The sequence below is a fragment of the Cannabis sativa genome, chromosome 4, assembly GCF_029168945.1.
Source record: "Cannabis sativa cultivar Pink pepper isolate KNU-18-1 chromosome 4, ASM2916894v1, whole genome shotgun sequence".
NCBI lineage: Eukaryota > Viridiplantae > Streptophyta > Magnoliopsida > Rosales > Cannabaceae > Cannabis > Cannabis sativa.
This window is the reverse complement of record NC_083604.1, coordinates 51,086,328-51,108,616: the sequence shown is the minus strand read 5'-3', so window position 1 is coordinate 51,108,616 and position 22,289 is coordinate 51,086,328. Positions and strand designations below refer to the sequence as shown.

General features: G+C 35.3%; 1 protein-coding gene across 1 annotated transcript; it reads right to left on the bottom strand.

The window, feature by feature from the left end:
• Positions 1-505: 505 nt before the first annotated feature.
• LOC115712854 (uncharacterized) lies at positions 506-21,988 on the bottom strand. Its single transcript, XM_030641254.2, has 10 exons — positions 21,495-21,988; positions 21,014-21,085; positions 20,807-20,931; positions 20,534-20,694; positions 19,803-19,872; positions 18,567-18,621; positions 17,505-17,588; positions 2,636-2,674; positions 1,442-1,488; positions 506-1,022 (listed from the first exon to the last, which is right to left on the bottom strand). Exons 1-10 carry the CDS (start codon positions 21,705-21,707, stop codon positions 923-925), a joined length of 966 nt encoding a protein of 321 aa, XP_030497114.2. The 5' UTR covers positions 21,708-21,988; the 3' UTR covers positions 506-922.
• Positions 21,989-22,289: the final 301 nt, after the last annotated feature.

The window sequence follows — 22,289 nt, the reverse complement described above, 5'->3', positions numbered from 1 at the left end:
CAAACTAACCTCTTTACGAAAAAAACCACGCTAGAGAACCACGAGCACAGGCAAAGACCACAGGAGAACCCCCATTGCTACATTGTCAGGGAGCCATAGATGAGGTTGTTGCTTTGCCAAGGAGCCACGAACGGGGTTGCTGCTTTGCCAAGGAGCCACTGGAACCTCCTTCCCGCTGATACATTGTCGGAAACCACAATTGAGTTGCGGTTGAGAATTTTAACATTGACCACAAGAAGAGAGGAGGTCGATATTCAAAAGGATAAGAGGAAGAAAGTGAACCCTAGTGTTAATTAAGATTATTTTTAACCTTTTAAATATAACTGTAAGGTTAGTTTCGAAAGAAACTATTTAAGGAAGGTGTAGAGTTATAATTATAGAGTAAGTAGGTTATTTTATAGAATTTCCCTTATAAAATCCTTTAAATTTGAATAATACAAAGACTAATTTTCACAAGTAGGATAATCCAACTAATATAATAATTATATGGGAAAAAAGTGTACACTTTTTAGCATAAACGGAGACTAGCTTCCACTATAACATGTTATCTTAATAATATGTCCTAATAATACTAGTGTCCAATCCTATTACAGATCAAATGAATAGAAAACATAAAATTTAAACATGAACACATATATTACTGTAGGACATGTTCAACATCCTAAACATTCATTGGATGTGCTAAAGAATGCATCAGACTACTGTCTGATGTTAGCATTCTCCGAACAAAGAAAACTAAAAAAATTGTTAAAGATGCAATACGAGGGAAAATTAATTTCTCTATTAACATCCATCTTTTCCTCTTTTATCATACTACCATGGAGTCTCTAATTTTCTGTGATGTAGTCAAGTAGCAGCTGATACCTTTGTGTATGTAACTAATGTGCAAGGTGTAAAGCAGAAAACTCCATCTGGGTCAACTTCAACTCGGTCCAGACAACTTGCTCCTTAAATCTTTGAGAGCATCTACTACATCTGAATCAAGATTATGCTTCAACAATTTACCTTGGAAAGAACTGGATCTGCAATGGTAGACCACAAATCAGTAGCAGTTGCATCAATTGTCATTAGCATATTTTTTTTCCTGATGTATATTCAAAATGAATTGCTTTAACTTAATCATGATCATAACAAAGACTAGTCTGGATTAATTGACTTAATCAAACGCAGGCGAGCACAAGGCTCCACAAACTGAGATCTGATGCCCAATGAAATATGCATTTAAATGGTAAGCCACAGATAAATTAGATTATTAAGTCAACAAAAATTTAATATAACATGTGATTATATAATCGTGGTGAAGTCTTCTTGATCTTTTCAATTAAACGTAACTATTGTTCACCCTTCTTTCTCCATTGAATTCCAAGTTCATCAAGTTCAGAAGTCAAAATACTTCAAAACGGAGCATATGTTTACTGACTCATGAGGATGTACAACATACCTATGTTCTTGGAGCATCATCTCAACCTCCTTCTTTGATGCTTTAATCTACCACCAAAATCAAAATAACATTAGAATTCAAGGCATTAATCTTATGAAAAAGAAAACTAATCAATACAAACAACTTGAATTCTTGGTCAAGTTTTTTCTTCACGTTCAAATCCAATAGAACATCTATATTGCAATAACCTGACACTGAAAATTTAACTAGAAATGTTTTGAATCGAACAAGAGTACTGTGGCTATGTGTTTATCTATAGGGATTATAGTTAATATATACCTATAGGGATTATAGTAAATATGGCTATATAGCATAAAATGTTTTTTTAATATTCCAATTTAAAATTTAAACACACTGCACATATCTAAAGAGTATCTTTCTACATTATTATTTTTGTTATCCAATCCGCATCTGAAAAAAAAAAATTTATTATTATTTTCATTTTTAACAATAAAATTGAAAAAGTGTTGATGTTTCTTAAAATTAATATTGTGAATTACAAAAAAAATTATCTTTCTATTACTATTTTTAAAAAAATTAAAAACAACATTTATAAAAAATGAAAAGTATTATAAAAATAACAGTATTACAGTTAAATTAAAATTATAATGAACAACATATAAACAACACTTAAATTAAATATTTTTTAATAAAAAATAATGTTTATTGAATAACATAAAAAAACTAATTGTACAACTAAAAATATACATAACTAAAATAAAAACTTAAAGTATAATTAAATATAAGTGTTCATGTTAGAATCTGGACATAAGATGAATGGGATCCATCTCAAAACCAATTGGCAATTAAAGGAGTAATTCATTCTTCTTATATATGACAATTTATTTCCACACATTAGCAATGTGGGACACTCTAATAGTTCAATATATACATATACACACTTTTATATAACACAATTTCATGCCAATGGACAACAACGACCATGATGCAAAAGGAAGTTTGGTTTGATCATATTTCTTACTAGTTTCCCCAATAAATTTGATTGACAAAGCTATGAGAAGTTATCCTTATTTTTTCTTTTTCTTTTTCTTTTTTTTTTTTTTTTTGTGTGTGTGTGTGTGTGTGCTAAGAGAGAAGTTACCCTTATTACGCAACAACTTTACAAGAAATGAGAAAAAATTCAAACGATAAGAAATTGCTCTGACAGTGAACATAACAAAAATTGAGGCTCACCTCAGAAACCAGCGCCTTGCAGCTCCAAACAAAGGCTCCCTGCAATAATAATAAATAAACAAAGCAAATCAGGATGTTTAACAAATATGAGAAGCAGCTGCAAAAATAACAAATATTACCTTGATTAACAGATTAAAACAAAGTATACCTAGTTACAAACAACCCTAACTAACAGCCTGTTAACAACTAACAGAATATAACAGCTAAGCAACGCTAGTCCTATCCTTATCAGCAGCCTTCAAACTCAGCATGGCCTGAGAAAGAACACTGAGTATGCTTCGAATTTCAGAGAACTTAGAGCTTTGAAATAGGCTTAGTGAAACAATCTGCTAGTTGAGCTTGTGCAAGAACATGCTTGACTGATATTTGATTATGTAAAGCATCATCTATCACAAAGTATAGGTCCATTTCTATATGCTTTGGTTTGAGCATGAAGAATAGAATTAGCAGCAAGAACTGTAATTTGGTTGTCACGGTTGTCACACCAAATAGAAGGAATACCCTGTGAAGAAATGTGTAGCTCATGAAGAAGATATTGGATTTATGTAAGCTCTGAAGCAGTATTAGCAAAGCTTCTAAACTCTGCTTCAATTGAAAACCTGGAGCTGGTAACTTGTTTCTGAGACTTCCAGGCAATCAAATTTGGTCCAAAGAAGATGCAATATCCTGATGTTGATCTCCTATCATCAATATCAGAAGCTCAGTTCACACCACAAAATGCTTCAAGGGAAAAAGTTGGAGCAGATTTGATGTGTAATCCATAATCAAGAGTTCCTACCTTAGGATTTGTTTACACAAAATGCAAGTTCTGATCTTGTTATAGTAGCATACTAAGAGCACCTACTATTGATCTGTACAAGGATGCATCTGCCACAGGCTCACTTCCCTAGTTAGAGAGCTTTAATCTACAGTTCATTGGGGTATTTTGAGTGTTTACATTTTGCATGTCTTCCCTACATAATAAGTCTTGTAAATATTTAGTTTGAGAGATAAAAATCCCAACTGAGACATGTGTGACTTGAATACCCAGGAAATAGTCAATCAGACCAAGATCCTTAAGAGAGAAGGTGGCACTGAGATGACTAAATAATCAGAGATGAAACCATGTGGTCAAGACTTCCCATGATGAGTATATCATCAACATAGATGAGTATGTAAATGCAACTGGTAGAATCAACTCTGATAAAAAAGCCTTGGATGAAGTAAAACAATGTGAGTATATCATCAACATAGATGAGTATGTAAATGCAACTGGTAGAATCAACTCTGATAAAAAAGCCTTGGATGAAGTAAAACAATGTTGAGTTTAATACCTCAGAAAGCTTGTCAAACCAAACCCTAAGTGCTTGCTTCAAACCATTAAAGAAATATGGATCAACAAAGCCAGGTGGATGCGACATGTAGATTTCTTCTTGAAGATTTCCATTCAAGAATGCATTATTAACATCTAATGTCTTATGGGCCACCCCTTTGTGAAAGCAATGGTTAGAACAACCTTAATTGTTACTGGTTTGATGATCAGGTCGTGTTATGTTTCTGAGTAATCACTGCATTTATTTTGGTTCATGATATAATATTTTAGCTATATTAATTAATATTTAGTTAGTTTCCTATCAAATTTTCTTAGTTTCCTATTTACTCTCTCTAATTTTATATATAAATATATAGTATTCTATTGAATAAAACATACAATTCATTCACCATTTTCTACATGGTATCAGAGCAAAATTCGAAATTTGAAATTCAAAATTAGGGTGTATCCCAAAATTAAGGTTTGCAATTATGGTTTGTTTTTCATCTATCTTAAGGTTTATTTTTCAGAAAACGCATTTAGAGAGCACGTGACCTCGCATCGCTAGCTCCAACGGACAGCCCAGCTGCTGATTTGCAGAACCCCAAAATTTGGTGGTCGGAACCGTTGCACATGAGCCACAAGCGCCGCCTGAAGCTTCAACAACAACAACCACGCGTCGGCGCGTCCACACGCATGAAGTGCCTTTTCCCGGGCATTTCTCTACCGTTTCCCTTTTTCGGTGTTTCTGACCTTTTGGTGCATCTATTTCAACATTGATTTCTTCTTTTGTGATTGTAAAGGTTTATTCACCATCCTTTAGTGTGATTCTTTGTCCTTTATCATTGGTGTTTTTCTCCGTTTGTGGTTTGGCTTGGGTTCTCCTATTTTGGTTGTGAGATTTTGATTGTAGGCTAGTCTCATTTTGTTTGCTCATTTATCGAATTTGTTGGTTGGTTTGTTGTTTGAGTTAGTATGGTGGGACAGACATAATATTTAAAATGACTTATGGAAGACTAGTTCTTGTTTCTACAGTTGAATGTGCCAAATTCTAACAGTATCAAGAGTCTCTTAAGTATTAATCTTCTTTTATCACTAATATTGTTGATTCAAGTAAATCAAATTCGTGTCTTCTTTCCTTATCTTCCAAATTGGTCATTGATTTTGGAGCTACAGACCATATGACAAGTAATTCTAGATACCTTTCTACAATTGAATGTGCCAAATTCTTACAGTATCAAGAGTCTCTTAAGTATTAGTCTTCTTTCATCTATTGTTGATTCAAGTAAATCAAATTCGTGTCTTCTTTCCTTATCTTCCAAATTGGTCATTGATTTTGGTGCTACAGACCATATGACAAGTAATTCTAAATACTTTTCTAATCTTCAACCTCACGCTTCCACTACTACTGTTACCTTAGCTGATTGGTCACCACCTTATGTTCTTAGGTCTGGTACAATTAATCCTACTTCAATGCTTTATTTGCGTCTGTCTTACATTTACTTAATTTTTCTTTTAACTAGATCTCTATCAGTCAACTTACTCATGATCTTAACTATTGTATTTCTTTTTCCTAATCATTGTTTATTTTAGGATCTTATGACGAAGCAAATTATTGGTTAAAAGACATGAATCTGAAGGCCTCTACATTCTTGATACACCATTACCTAAATCAATTGCTTGCTTTTGTGTACAATCCCCCTTCGAGGCACATTGTAGGTTAGTCACTCATTTCTTCCTCTGCTTAAAAAGCTTTGTCCACAATATAATAAGTTCTTTTCGTTAGATTGTAAGTCATGTCAATTTGCTAAACGTCGTCGTCTTAGTTCAAGTCCTAGCAGTCAATAAATGTGCTAGTATTCCTTTTGAATTAGTCTTATTCTTTTGTTGGGGTCCTCCTATCTTGTCTAAACTTAGTTTTCATTATTTTGTTACATTGTGGATGATTACTCTCGTAGGTTGATTTTTATAAAGAATTGTTCTAAATTGTTCACTATTTTTTGTGCCTTTTATGCTGAAATTCAAAATCAATTTAATGTTTCTATTTGTACTTTGAGAAATAATAATGTCAAAGAGTACAAATCTACTTTATTTCAATCTTATATGGTTCAAAACAGCATGTTTCATGAAACTTCTTGTGTTGATACACTATTTCATAATAGTGTAGCATAACCAAAAAAAATAGACATATTTTTGAAACAGCTAGAGGTCTCTTATTTCAAACACATGTTCCTAAACCAGTTTGGGCTGATACTTTTACTACTGCATGTTTTTTGATTAATCTCATGCCATTTTCTGTTTATCATGGTGAAATTTCTTACAAAATTCTATTTTCCAATAAGCCATTATTTCCTATTGAGCCAAAAAAAATTGGTAGCATTTGCTTTGTTCAAGATATTCGTCCACAATTAACTAAATTAGATCCCAAGTCATTGAAGTGTGTATTCTTTGGTTATTTTCGTTTTCAAAAAGGGTATAAGTATTACTGTCCAATCTTAAGAAACATATAGTTTCTATAGATGCTACTTTTGTGGAAAATACACTTTATTTTTCATCTTCGCCTACTCCTACTCATAAGGGGGAGGATGATAATTTGTTGGTATATTCTATCACTTCTTTTGCGCCCGATACATGTTCAGACGAGTCTCTTGTTCCTCCACCTAACTTGGTCACAGCTTCTGACATGCCTACACCTCCGCCTCCTCTACCTCATCATGTTTCATGTTTTGTACCTGCTTCTTCGTCATCGAATTGGAACCCCAGCAATGATCTTCCTATTGAACTACGTAAAGGTAAACCGGATTGGGACCCCAACGATGATCTTCTTTTGTTTGTTATAATCATTTGTCATCTTCTTCTTGCTCTTTTATTACTTCTCTTGCTTCTATCACTATTCCCAAAATTGTGTGTGAATTCATGTCTCCTCCTGGTTGGCTTGTTGCAATGATAGAAGAGATGAATGCTTTAGTTGCGAATAGTACTTGGGACTTGGTTAATTTACCTTTAGGAAAATGGGTCATAGGGTGTAAATGGGTGTTTAAAGTTAAAAGTCAATCCAGATGGAACAATTACTTAATTAAAAGCTAGTCTTGTTGCCAAGAGTTATGCTCACACCTATGGAATGGACTATTATGATACATTTTCTCCTGTTGCTAAACTGACATCTATTCCACTATTCATTTCTATGCCAACTACTCATTGGCCTTTACATTGACTTAATATTAAATTTGTTTTTCTACATGGAGCAACCTCCTAGGTGAAGCTCAAGAGGAGTTAGGGCGAGTTTGTCGCCTTTGCAAGTCTTTATATGGCTTGAAACAAAATCTTCGTACTTGGTTTGGTAAATTTATCCAAGCTATTGAGAAACTTGGTTTGTTGAAAAAGTAAGTCAAATCAATCTGTGTTCCATAAAAGATCAACTGTCAGTATTATTTTGTTGGTCGTGTACATGGATGATATTGTTATTGCTAGAGATGATACTAGGGGTATCTCATCCCTTAAATCATTCCTTTATATCCAATTTCATACAAAGGATTTGGCGGTGCTCAAGTATTTCATGGGAGTTGAAGTCACTTAGAGTAGACAAGGTATTTTTCTATCTCAAAGAAAGTATGTACTTGATTTGTTAGCTAAGAGAAAAATTGGAAGCAAAATCTTGTAGTACTCCAATAAACCCTGCTATGCATCTAACGAGTGATGGAGAACCATTTGAAGACACTGAGAAGTATCGTAGATTAGTTAGAAAGCTGAATTATCTTCCTGTGACTCGTCCATATATTGCTTTCTAAGATAGTGTTGTCGGTCAATTTATGTCATCTCCAACAATTCATCAGTTGGCAGCCTCAAAGCAAATTTTGTGTTACATAAAAAGAGCACCCGGACGAGGAATTGTTTCCAAGGATCATGGACACAACCAGATTGAGTGTTTCTCAGATGTAGATTGGGTTGGTTTCAAGGTGGATAAAAGATCCTCTTTAGGTTATTATGTCTTTGTCGGAGGTAATTTCGTCTCTTGGAAGAGTAAGAAGCAAAATGTTGTGTCCAAATCAAGTGCATAATCAAAATATCGAGCTATGGCACAGTGTGTGTGAAATAGTATGGATTTGTCAGCTTTTGACTTAATTCGGGTTTAAAACTTCAGTTACAGTAAAATTGTAGTGTGATAATGAAGTTGCTCTTCATATTGCCTCAAATCCTGTGTTCCACGAGCGAACTAAGCACATTGAGATTGATTGTTATTTTATTTGTGAGAAAATTCAACAAAGTCTGATCTCCACAGGGTATGTTAAGACTGGAGAGCAATTAGGAGATATTTTTACAAAGGCTTTGAATGGGGCACGGGTTAGAATATATTAGCTAAATTAATTGTATTTAGTTAGTTTCCTATTTACTCTCTAATTTTGTATATAAATACATATAATTCTATTGAATAAAACTACAATTCATTCACCATTTTTTATCGTTCGAAACACCCATTTGCATCCAATGGGGACACTGTTATGAGGTAGTTTGACCAGTATCCAAGTTTTGTTTCTAGGAAGAGCATGAACCTCATATTGCATAGCTGCATTCCAATGTGAAACTTGTAATGCAGAGTTTACTGTCTTCGGTTCCAGACAACCAATAAAGCCTTTCGTTCCTTGATTCCAGCTTCGAATCCGGTGGTCATGTGATGAATACATGCAGTTGCAGGCAAATTGTTAGTGGAAATGGGTAAACTAAATTTGAAACATTGGTAGCAACAAAAGGTATTGTCTATGTAGTAGGTAAAGTGTTTGTAGGATGGGGAACTGTTGGAAATATTGTGAATATTTTAACAAAATATATAAGTGTCTTAGTGTGTGTGAGTTGGAAAGAGTCCCACATGGGATATGAACCCTCATTGACAAGGGTATAAAGAGTGCAACTTTGGCATTTGGGTTTGGGCCCAAGGGGTACCCAGTTTTGTGCGAATGGGTGAGGACACACACACTTGACCCACCACACACGCGCGCGCGCGCCGTCCGTCCGATCCGATCCGGGCCGGGTTGGGTTGGTTGGTGTGGTGTGACACAATATTATTTTTTTTTTTTTTTTTTTACAGAAAAATTATTTAATAAAATAATTATTTTTTATTTATTAATTTAATTAAGAAACGTGTTTAATTAAACTGATTACTTAGTCGTATCAGTTAATGGGACACGTTCAAAGGACCAACTCACCCCACTTCAGAAAACGTTATTCTTCCCGTTATGTTTATTCAATCCATTCGCCTATATAATGCGATTGAACTGATGGGAAGAAAACATATCTTTTTCGTATCAGAAAAATACAGTTTTTCATAAAATTAAAATTCCATATGCGATATCAAATTTTTGGGTGTATTCGACGGTGCTCTACAGTGCAGTGGGGTTCCGATACAGTACAACGACTGGGCTGTTTTATCCTGGGGACGACCAGGCAATTCCATCGCTTGCACACTCTGAGCGTGCCGCGAACGTCTTAAAGAGAGCGACTTAGTCCGCGACTCAACCCGAGAATTCTTCATTCGGTAATATCGTTCCTCTTTTATTTTGCTAGCGGTTACTCAACAATTTTAAGACGTTCTTTCTGTATGACTACTACCGATGAATGTTACGGTTCTCTGGCGATATTAACAAGCCTTTTCGTTTTGAGGGTTTGCACTTTAAACGTTGGAGACGAGAAGATGTTGTTTTTCGACCATGAAAAAAGTTGTGTATGTGCTTACTGTTTTGAAACCAGTGGTTTCTGAGACTCCACTTCCTGCCGAGAAGAAGGATGAAGTCGAGAAGTACGAATCGCAGGTTAAGGAAAGGGACTCCTGGGTAGAGAATGATTTTCTGTGTAAGAATTTTATTTTGAATGGTTTGTCGATGATTTGTATGATTATTATAATTACGACAAATCTCAAGGAGATATGGGAAGCATTACGGAAAATATGACACCGAGGAGGCGGGAACAAAGAAATACGGCCAGCTACTTGAAGTTTCAAATGACGGATGATAAATCAATCGAAGCTCGGTCTCACGAGCTTGGAAAATAGCTCACGAAATTCTTTCGAAGGTATGACTATTGATGAACAATTTCAAGTTCTTGTTATGATTGATAAATTACCCCCTTCGTGGAAAGATTTTAAAAATACTCTCGAGGCATAAAACAAAAGAGTTTTCGTTGGAAAGTCGATCACTCGTCTTCGAATTGAGGAGGAAGCTCGAAAACAAGACCAAAAGGAAGAGGTGCTTGTTCAACAACAACACTAATAAAAGATCCTGAATTTACGAAACCCAATGGGAAAAACTTTAAGAATCGAATCGCAAAGCGAATCCAAACCGCAACAATCAACCTCGAACCAATAACAACAATCGAATTGGAACCATCAAAGGAACCATAATAACGAGGCAAACCACCCTAATAGAAATGACTCGGTTTGTTCATGTGTTACAAGCTGTAACAAGCCGGGTCATATGGCACGAAAGTGTAAGAACGAGCCTAGTTCGCTCCAGCAGCTAACATTGAGTCGCCTTTTACGGCTATGATTTCGAGAGATCAACCTTATTGGTGGATCCGAAGGGTGGTGGGTAGATCTTGGCGCTTCTCGCCATGTACGTTATGATAGAAATATGTTTAAAACATATGTTGCGCATGCGAGGATCGAAAGTGTTGTTGGGTGACTCCCACACCACTTATAGTTCTTGGTACCTTGGAAATGTGGAATTGAACTTCACCTGCGGAAGAAGCTGTGATTCTAAAAGATGTGATGCACACTCCGGAGATGAGGAAGAATTTGGTCTCGGGCTACCTTCTCGACAAGGCGGGGTTCACTCGGACTATAGGAGCCGATTTGTTTACTTTAACTAAGAATGGGATATTTGTGGGGAAGGGGTATGCAGGCGAGGGAATGTTTAAATTGAACTTTCAAGTTAATAAAGTTAATGCTTCTGCTTATATGTTGTGTTCTTTTAATACTTGGCATGCTAGACTTTGTCACGTAAATAAACGCATAATCAAGAACATGAGTAGTTTAGGCCTAATTCCTAAATTATCTTTAAATGACTTTGAAAAATGCGAATTTTGTAGCCAAGCCAAGATTACTAAAACACCACATAAATCTGTGTTAGAAAAAGAAACCGAGCCTCTAGATTTAATCCATTCTGATATTTGTGAACTTGATGGAACTTTGACTAGAAATGGTAAACGCTACTTTATCACTTTTATTGATGATTGTTCTGACTTTACCTATGTGTATTTAATGAAAAATAAAAGTGAAGCTCTTGATATGTTTAAGATATTTGTGGCTGAAATTGAAAATCAACTTAATAGAAAAATCAAGAAGTTTCGTAGCGATAGAGCACCGAATATGATTCTACTTGCTTTTATTGAATTTTATAACTCACATGGAATCATACACGATAAAAATCGCACCTTATTCACCTGAAATGAATGGCAAAGCTGAAAGAAAAAATAGAACTCTTACCGAATACGTTGTTGCTATTTTATTGAATTCGGGTCTTTGCTTCTCGGTGGGGGAGAAATTTTATTAAGCGTATGTTATGTACTTAATAGAGTTCCTAAATCTAAAAAGAAAATTTCTCCATATGAAAGTTTGAAAAATAAACAACCCAATATCTCATATTTTAAAACTTGGGGTTGTTTGGCATATGTTAGAATTTCTGATCCTAAGAGAATTAAATTGGCTAGTAGAGCATATGAATGTGTTTTTATTGGATATGCTGTTAATAGTAAAGCATATAGATTTTATGATTTAAAAGCGCATACTATTTTGGAATCTAATGATGCTGATTTTTTCGAACATAGATTTCCATTTAAATTGAGAAATAGTGGGGGTGCATCATCTAGTAACATGACTGCTTTTAGGGATAATGAGCATGAAAAGGGTATAGAAACTGAACCTAGAAGAATTAAAAGAGCTAGAATTACCAAAGATTTTGGTTCTGATTTTTGTGCATATACTCTAGAGGAGGATCCTTCTAACCTCCGAAGCCTTGACTTCACTAGATGCTGATTTATGGAATGAAGCTATTAATGATGAAATGGACTCTCTTGAGTCAAATGGAACTTGGCATTTAGTTGTGTTACCACCAGGTTGTAAGACAATAGGTTGTAAGTGGATTCTTAAAAAGAAATTAAGACCTGATGGTACTTGTTGAAAAGTACAAGGCACGACTTGTTGCCAAAGGGTTTAGACAAAGAGAAAATGTAGATTTCTTTGATACTTTTTCACTTTGTTACTAGAATTACATCTATTCGTGTGCTTTTTGCTCTTGCTGCTATTCATAATCTTGTTGTGCACCAAATGGATGTTAAAACTGCTTTCTTGAATGGTGAATTAGAAGAAGAGATTTACATGGACCAACCTGAAGGTTTTGTTGTTCCTGGTCAAGAACATAAAGTGTGTAAATTAGATAAATCTTTGTATGGTTTGAAACAGGCACCTAAGCAATGGCATGAAAAATTTGATAATCTTGTCATCTCACATGGCTTTAAAGTAAATGAAAGTGACAAATGCATTTACTATAAATCTGAAAATAATGTGTGTACCATTATTTGTTTATATGTGGATGACTTGCTAATTTTTGGATCTAATATTCATGTCGTGAACAATGTGAAATCTTTGTTATGTGAAAATTTTGACATGAAAGATCTAGGTGAAGCGAATGTAATCCTTGGTATACAGATCACTAGGACTGAAAAGGGAATTTCTTTGGATCAATCTCACTACATTGAGAAGATCTTAAAGAAATATAATTACTTTAATCAGTAAACTGCTTGTACACCATATGATCCCGATGTAAAATTATTTAAGAACAACGGTGATGGTGTAAGGCAATACGAATATGCGAGCATCATTGGCAGTCTTCGGTATGCCACCGGTTAACTAGACCCGACATTGCCTATGTCGTGGGATTACTATGCGGAGTTTTACTAGTAGACCTAGTGCGAGCATTGGAATGCTATAGAGAGGGTCATGAGATACCTCAAAAGAACATTGACTCTTGGATTACATTATCAAAAGTTTCCGATGCTGTGCCCGGGGTACGGTGATGTCTTTGAACACTTTATCGGATGACTCCAAGGCAACCGAGTGGCTATATTTTTAGCATAGGCGGTGGAGCCGTTTCATGGAAATCTAAGAAACGAGACTATTCGGCTCAATCTACAATGGAGTACGAAATGATAGCACTAGCTGCGCTAGTGAAGAAACGAGGTTAGTGAAGCCTCGCTAGCCGAGATTCCTTTATGGGAAAAACCTATTCCAGTGTTGATCCATTGCGATAGTACGCGGCTATTGCAAAAGTACGAAGCAATTCTTACAACGGTAAGAGACGACAAATACGTCGTAAGCACGGCAACGTTAGAGAGTTTCTCTCAACGGGAGGCTGTTGAGTGGATCATGCCTTACGCACCGATGATAACTTGGGCGATCCTTTGACGAAAGGCTTAGCTAGAGAGAAAGTCCTTAAAACATCGAAAGGAATGGGGCCCTTAGATTGATGAATCACTCATAATGGCAACCCGAGCCTATAGCGGAGATCCCAAGAAATAGGTTCAATGGGTAATAACAAGTTATGAAGTGATAAAAGTGAGATCATGCTATAATTATACGAAAAGAGAAGCATGAATTCTGAAGCGATTTAAGGTTGAGTTATTAGAAACTCTTAATGAGATCTATACTCCAAGTGGAGCTGGAGTACCGAGCTACGGGAGTACTCTTGATAGACTCACCTATGTGAATGTGGGAGTGGGGCCGCTTCCTATGAAATTTTGGGCAAAATTTCTAGAGCGTTCACTATCTTTGGGATAGACGTGCATGGCCATTAACGCACGGGCTTTTGATTACACCCTTGAAAAGGTTGTTGCGTGGTACAATGTTAGAGATAGAGTTCAAGACTACGGTCACTCTAGTAAAATCTAAATCGTATTCACTACGCAGAAGTTCAAATCGAAAGATACTTTTGTTTATGCTCAATCTTATTGTTGAATGATACTAGTAGATGGAAATATTTTTTAAAAATTCAAGTGGGGGATTGTTGGAAATATTGTGAATATTTTAACAAAATATATAAGTGTCTTAGTGTGTGTGAGTTGGAAAGAGTCCCACATGGGATATGAACCCTCATTGACAAGGGTATAAAGAGTGCAACTTTGGCATTTGGGTTTGGGCCCCAAGGGGGTACCCGGTTTTGTGCGAATGGATGAGGACACACACACTTGACCCACCACACACGCGCGCGCGCGCCGTCCGTCCGTCCGTCCAGGGTTGGGTTGGTTGGTGTGGTGTGACACAATATTATTTTTTTTTTTTTTTTTTTTACAGAAAAATTATTTAATAAAATAATTATTTTTTATTTATTAATTTAATTAAGAAACGTGTTTAATTAAACTGATTACTTAGTCGTATCAGTTAATGGGACACGTTCAAAGGACCAACTCACCCCACTTCAGAAAACGTTATTCTTCCCGTTATGTTTATTCAATCCATTCGCCTATATAATGCGATTGAACTGATGGGAAGAAAACATATCTTTTTCGTATCAGAAAAATACAGTTTTTCATAAAATTAAAATTCCATCTGCGATATCAAATTTTTGGGTGTATTCGACGGTGCTCTACAGTGCAGTGGGGTTCCGATACAAGATCTGATACAACGGCGGGGCGTTTATCCCGAGGACGGACCGCAATTTCGAGCTTGCACACTCTGGCGATCTGCGAACGTCTTAAAGAGAGCGACTTAGTCCGCGACTCAACCCAGAATTCTTCATTCGGTAATATCGTTCCTCTTTTATTTTGCTAGCAGTTTACTCAACAGGAACAAAAGGTATGGAAGGAGAATGCTTTGGAATGGAAGAGACAGACTGAGAAATTGACTGAGAGTAGCTTGCAGTAGAGGAACCAAGAGACTAGGATGAGTCAGCTGAACTAGGAGGAGTTGGTGGGGCAGGGGAGGTGATGCATTGGAACAAGAAGCAAGAGAGGGTGTTCTTAAGGAAAAGTGAATTTTATCAAAGAGAACATCTCTTGAGATGTAGAGTCCTTTGCCTTTATAGAGGTGCGTGTAACCCTTATGAGACATATTATACCCTAAGAAAGCACATGGGACAAATCTATATTGCATCTTGTTTCTATTGTAGGGCCATAGGTTTGGATAGCATAGGCATTCAAAGACTTTAAGCAAGTTGTAATCTAGTTTAGTGTTGAACATGACCTCTAATATAGAAAGATTATTAAAAGTACTAGTAGGCATTTTGTTAATAAGAAAGACAGTTACTCTATATTGCATGGGACAATAATTTTGGATCTATATTGCATCTTGTTTCTATGGTAGGGACATAGTTTTGGATAGCATAGGCATCCAAAGACTTTAAGCAAGTTGTAATCTAGTTTAGTGTTAGAACATGAACTCTAGTGGAGCAAGATTATTAAGAGTATAGGTAGGCATTCTGTTAATAAGAAAGTCAGCTGCTCTATAGGCCTCATCCCAATATTTTAAAGGTAAGGATGCTTGAGCTAGTAAGGTTAAACCAACGTCTGCAATATGTCTGTGTTTCCTTACCACAACTCCATTTTGTGAGGACAAGCAAGCTCGTGTATGATACCAAATTGCTAAAGAAAGCTAGGAAAAGATCTACGCTCCCCTCCCCAGACAGATTGCTTTAATTTCCACTCCTAATTGAAGTTCAATCTGGTTTTTAAACTTAGTAAAAGTAGTAATGCTTCAATTTTGGTTCTTAGTAAATAAAGCCAGGTATGCCTAAAAAAGGCATCAACGAAACTTATATAGTATCTATAGCCATTAGAAAAGTTAGCATGACAGGGCCCCAAAGATCAGAGTGCAGAAGCTATGATGGAGCAATGTAAACAGTAGTAAAAGTAGGAAAAGGCAACTTGTGGTGTTTGCCAAGACAACAAGCTTGACACAAATCATGAGTTGTTTTATTAGAAAATGGTATACTACAAGATGAAAGCCATTTTTACAACTCGAGCAGTAGGGTGGCCAAGCCTACTATGCCATAAGGAAAACACAGGTACAGACATATCAAAAGTAACACTACTTTTGTGGTATGAATTGATTTACAGGTAAAGATGACAACTTTGGAGACATCTTGGACTGAGATGGGTGATTAAGTTGAGTGTAGTCAAATTTGTATAAGCCCTCATCAAGCTTCCCAACCAATAAGATCCTTTGAGTATCTTGGTCCTAAACACAACATGAAAGAGGGTGAAATTCAAAGAAAACATAACAATATGAGAGACGCTTAATAAGTTCTTTGTAACTGAGGGAACATGAAGAAAATTTTTGATTGATAGATGCTGAGAAGTAAATGGAGAGAGGATGGAGGTGTTGCCAATATTTTCAATGTTCAGACATGTTCCATTACCTACAAAGATTTGTGCTTGCCCATTGTAAGAAATGTTTGAGCCAAGATTGGAGCCAATCTGGTGTGAGATGGTGAGTAGCACCTGAATCTAGATACCAGCTTTCATCACAAACAGTCTCAAGTGATGCATACATAGCCTGCATTTCAGCAACATTAGAAAATGGGGAAAAATGACTGAAATGATTCAGGGCAGAGAAGGTTGACAAATCGATTGAAGCATTGCTTGACAGTATGGCCCAATTTGTGACAAAGGTGACACTGAACTTTTTGGTCCCAAATGTTGAATTGACCACAACTAAATGGACCATTGCAAAATACTAGATGGGGACCACTGTAGGGACCACGACCATGGTTGGGACCATTTCTTGGTTGAGAATATGGCGCATGACCACAAAAAGAGCTGCTGGCATAGCCATGGGAACGAGTTGGACCAATTCTTAATCCAAGAAAAAGATGTTGGGAACCATTTTAGGGAAAAGGAGGTCTATTGGCAAAGGGTTTGGTTTGAGAGAGATTAGCTTCACCATTGCTAATGTCCAGCAATTTAACATTCTTATCAATACGAACAAATTGAGCCTCCAATTCTGCAGCTAAGTATTCATCCTTTCTTGTTGTCATAAATGTATCAAAAACATCATATTCGAGCTGAAGACCATTGAAGATTGCTTCAATGTGATCTTATGGAGATGCTTGTACCATTCGTGGCAAGAAGATCAATCAAACCTTTAATCTTGAGCAAATAATAATTTAAAGATCCAGTCATTTTGGTGTTTCTCAGTTGAGTCTTGTACTGACCTATGTTAGCAGCATTGTGATCGTCGAGTTTGATGGATAACAAGTATTGAAAAGAAACAGGATATGATTTTGGGAGAGGAACCTAGTTTGGAGTTTGAGTTTGATCGAGACAAGAAGAAGCACCATTGAGGGCAGAAGAAGTATCGATGGATGAACAAAGGAAGCTTCTAATATCATGTAACAGCTTATATAGAGAATGGACAAGAGAGAGAGAGAGATGTATTGAAAGAATGTATTGATTAACAGATTATTACAGAGTATATATAGTTACAAGTAACAACCCTAACTAACAACCTGTTAACAAAATATAACTAAGTGACACTAGTACTATCCTTTATCACTTGTAATCTTAAAACAGTAAAAACAAGGGGAAAAAACTGCATACTGCTCCATGTGCTGCGTGTTGCTGATCATGATCAGATGTTGCAACCCAAACTCTAGGACACCCATCCTCCCTCAAGGCTACAACCTGACAGTTCATAAGATGGATGTCATGTAACTGAAGCAATTGCAATTTGCACGAACTTGCATATCTGAGAGATTATGGACAAACCATGGAAATATGAACAAAAATGGAGTAACAAGCTTCGAAAAATTTAATAAAATGCTCCATACTCAATATTATATATTTATTTGTCATCTTACTAACTATAACATAGCATGACTTGCATTGCGGTGACAAGATGAAGGCCATTACCAAGGCTTTTTGCAATTGAAAACATCTTTTCTTAATTGAAAAAATAGGTGTTATACTTCATCCAACAATAATCTTTTAAATACTAACACAAAGTTTTACAACCTTCGCTCCCATCACCAACTTTCTTTGCTCACAGTTACGTAAATTATGTCGACAACATGTGCTAGAATGTCTTTCCAAATATAACTTTTTAAAAGAGCTGGAAATAATGTTTTTTTTTCATCAGTGATATGGTAAGAAAGCTTAAATGAAAGGACACTTCTACTACAAATTAAAAAAGCTTCTAGTTTAGAGCATTCTAACTTACAGGACAGCTAATTGCAGCACTATCCCTAGCATTCAAATATTTCTCAAATTACTCTGCACTTCTGATTACATCTCTCACCCTTCATTTAAACACATCCACCATATAATAACTTAATAAGTTATAAAATTATTAAATTATTAAATTCCAGCACTTTAATGTTCTAAGAGGTGCACATCGTTCCAAATATTATATTACAATTCATATTCACATAAGTACTTACTAGTCCAACTCCAAATTTTTTGAAAACGAAATCGTGTTACCTCTTCCTCTCCATGCATATTGAATCATTTGTAATGACATATTAAATATTTTATTTAAATAAATTAATATATTGTAATATATTTTTCTTCAATAAATATAGATACATATTTTTTTAATTCGTGAATATGAATTGTAATATAATATTTATAATGATAATTCTACGGTTTCAATTCACTTCTTACCTCTTTCTCAATCCATGCATCAGCACACGTTTCACTTGAGAAAATTATATCAACACTGCAATACCGTAATCCCATGAAATTAGAAACTTTGAACTAATTTTTAAGAATCCTAAGAAAACAACCATGTGACCAAAAAGTCATAAGGATTTGTCAAATTAGATATGAAAATTAGCTACATAAGCTTCAAATAAAATATTCTCTAGAGCATACATAGAAAGCTAGTAAAAAAGCCCTTTACCAAAATGAACAAATAAAAAGAACGTGAAACCAAGTCCTTACAATATCAAAAATCTCTAAAGTCTTTATCTTCTTTCGTCGCTACTATTGTTGATTTAGGTAAACCTAATGTGTGTCAACTTCACTCATCTTCCAAATAGGTATTAGTTCTAGTGGCACAGACTATATGGCAGGTAATTCTAGCCACTTTTCTAATTTTTAGTCCCACACTCTCACTTCAATTGTTACCTTATTCGATGGGTTACCATCTTGTGTTCTTGGGTTTGGTTAACTTTAATAAGTGGTTATTAAAAGTATAGGTTCTATTCGCATACTAAATTTGGAATAAATTTTAGCATATTTTGACGGCACACTTTTGATCATTTTATTGAATGAGCTTCTTTTAACTTATTGTAAATAAACCATTGCAAGAAGTATTTAGAACTCTAGTTGTTGCCTGTTTCAAATTATTTCCATTCCTAGAATAAAAGGGATATAAATGGGTAATAACATTCAGAAAGAAAAAAAAAAGTGCAGTATCATGTTTCTCTCCTATTTTCACTACAAAAGGAAATCAAGGATGCGTATGAAAATAGTTGTGTAATTACTACCCTATGTTGTGGTAGTAATAACACTATACTTAAAGTATAATGTGTGTTTAGATATGAGGTGGTAATTACTTGTAAATTCTTAATGTCTTATTTGGCAAAATAGTTAATAATTATATGGGAAAATAATAATTTTTAGTGCTTAATGTTTAAAATGAGAAATTTTTAATAATTACAGTGTAATTACACCCATTTCTCATGAGGATATGAGAATTGGAGAGTGTAATTGATGCTTCTCAATTACCTCTAATTATATAGTTACTTACGTGGTCAGACAAACATGCAAAACTGTATAATTCTCTTCAATAAATACACAAAAATGAGTAATTCCTTTCAATTACACTCAATTCCAATTCCCTCTTGTCTTTCCAAACACGCCCCAAATGAGCATAACAAAAGTTAAAATAAATACCTTTCAAACGTTTCCTTATGTGTTGGGAGTCCCGACAGCATAGCATCAAATACAACCACCACTTTCACTTCTGTAAATGCGATGAAACAAGTAGGTGAGCAAATGAGAGTGGAATATGAACCAAACAAAAAAACAATCATGAAATCCATGTTTCTTTTGTTTATGCATTATGAGAAAATGTTGATTCAATTTGTTAGAGTTAACATACAAATTCATTAAAATATTATGAAAAAGTAAACCCTTTCCAGTTCTGAACTATGATGTCCTATAAATTCTGGGGGGTGGAATAGAAATAAAAAGGAAAAATTTTATCAAGAGGCATATTTCTTAGGTATGAACACATGTTCTGGTTCCTTTAGTAAATGACACCACTCATAAAATAAAAATAAAAATAAAAATTCCCTGTCATTTTATGTCATCATTGATGATCATATCAGCTACAATGGCTGATAATGGTAATGAAACAATCCAAAAAAAAAATACAGTAAGAGTTAAGACAGAACTATAAAAAACCCCTAGAGCATAAAAAGATGCACATATGACACATTATAAATAGGAACGAAAGAATCAAAAGGCAAGACAGAACGATTGAAACTCCCTAGAGCATAAAAGGAAGCACATATGCTATTTAACAATAATCTCTATACATATCATTACAAAATTTACCCAGGATTCTGTTTCAAAATTTACGATGAAGCCATGTACAAATAGAGGGCAATAAAGATAAAAACCTCTCAACAAGCTGAATGCTACAAGCTCATCAATCAGTTTTTGCCGAGCCATATCAAGTCTTCCATTCATAAAATATTTCTTCAGCTTTGCCCAATAGCCACAAACATTATACCCATCAACCAGCAAGACAGGGACAGCAGTTTCCAAACCCTGGTTTGTACTGTAAAGCAAATTCAGCAAACAAGAGGGCAACATTTTTCCATGGAGATGCAGATGGATGGAAATTAGAGTAGTTGTACACGCAAAGAACCTGAAAAGATAACAAATATTACTAGTAGAGGGTTGTGGTTGGATCACGATAGTACTCGGTGTCTTCCGGCAGATCTTCTTTGTCCACCTTTTTCTTTCGGTAACTAGTGGCAGGCTTAGGTGTGCTAGATTTTCTCTTTTGGAATTCCTACAAGACCTTCACCAGATAAGATAATATACCAAAATAAAATTATGAAATACCTGTTTTAGATGTCTCTGTAGCCTAGCACCTTCCATAATTTTAAAAACTGCAAATTCTGCTTGACATTTGATGTGATTCTCGGAGGAGTTGGTTCGGATCCCTAGTAGCAAAAAAGTCTGTCAAAAGAATGCCTAAACTGGATGCATTCACTATATACATATCTACAAGTTAAATTTGATATCAATGATTTTTCAGTTTGATTTCAAACAAACTTGAACTGACAACTCCAAACCGAAAAGTTTGTATCTTGTTCTATAATTCGCAATGCATACAAAAGAATCTCTAGTGTAATCTCCGGTCACCAACATGACTGACCTTAAGACTTCTTTGTTTATCAACCCAAAAGAAAGTATTTGCAGGGTTTATAACAAGTAAGCATTACCACTGCAGCAAATCCTAAGATTATTGTTCTCTTTCAAATGTGATTTTCATTATAAAGGGAAATTAAGTAAACCCATTCATATTACACAAAATTAATTGAATCGAAAAGGTGAAGGAGAGAAGAAAACCTTAGGAGATGATGGGGAAGAAGAAGGAAACTTCTTGCTCCGCCCCATAATTATAAAGAAGTTGTATTTGTTAAAGGAGCTTGAAATCGCAGTCGAAGAAGAAGAAGAAGACGAATAGCAGAAGCAGAAACATCCAGAAGCAACGCCATTGATAGAAGCAGCAGATGGCAGTAAAAAGATGAGTGATGACGGTGACAACGCCACTGATTTCATGGAGTTTTGCCTCTGTAAAAGTAGTAGAATTATAGTTGCTTTACAAGGGTGAGATGGTGATAGAGGCTCCAGATTTGGTTGCAGACATCCATGCCTTCTTGTGTTGATAACTCTCTCTCTCAGCTGTTAAATTGCAGAATGAAGAAGATTTTGTTTCGGACCGGTGAAATGATTATATATGAGGATCACCACTCACCAGTGAGTACAATTTCGAAATTGTGACGTGGCACAAATCCAGTCGCCCGCGAGCCTCGCACAATTTTCTGTTCCACGACAAGTATGTAATGGGAATACTTAGAGAGGAAAAAAAAGGCTTCAAGCAACATTTTAGAAGATAAAATATAAGATTGTAATTTTTTTTTAGTGATGTAAAGATTTTTGACACATTTAGAAGGAGGAGATGCTACTGTAAATTGGTGTAGTTTAGAGTAAATTGCTGTAAAATCCTTACAAGTTTTACTTCCTTAGCAATTAACCTTAAAATTTATTTTTTTGTTAGCAAGATCCCTCCAAAACTTGTGTTTTCTTTTTATTTATTTTTAATTGTTAACGTGATGATAGACTGTCCATGTGCACATTATG

Coding starts and splice junctions, on each gene's coding strand:
- LOC115712854 (XM_030641254.2), bottom strand. CDS start 21,707: ATGAAATCAGTGGCGTTGTCACCGTCATCACTCATCTTTTTACTGCCA. Junction 21,086..21,494: donor CTTCCCCATCATCTCCTAAG/GTTTTCTTCTCT, acceptor TTTTGCTACTAG/GGATCCGAACCAACTCCTCC. Junction 1,489..2,635: donor GCAAGGCGCTGGTTTCTGAG/GTGAGCCTCAAT, acceptor TTTTGGTGGTAG/ATTAAAGCATCAAAGAAGGA.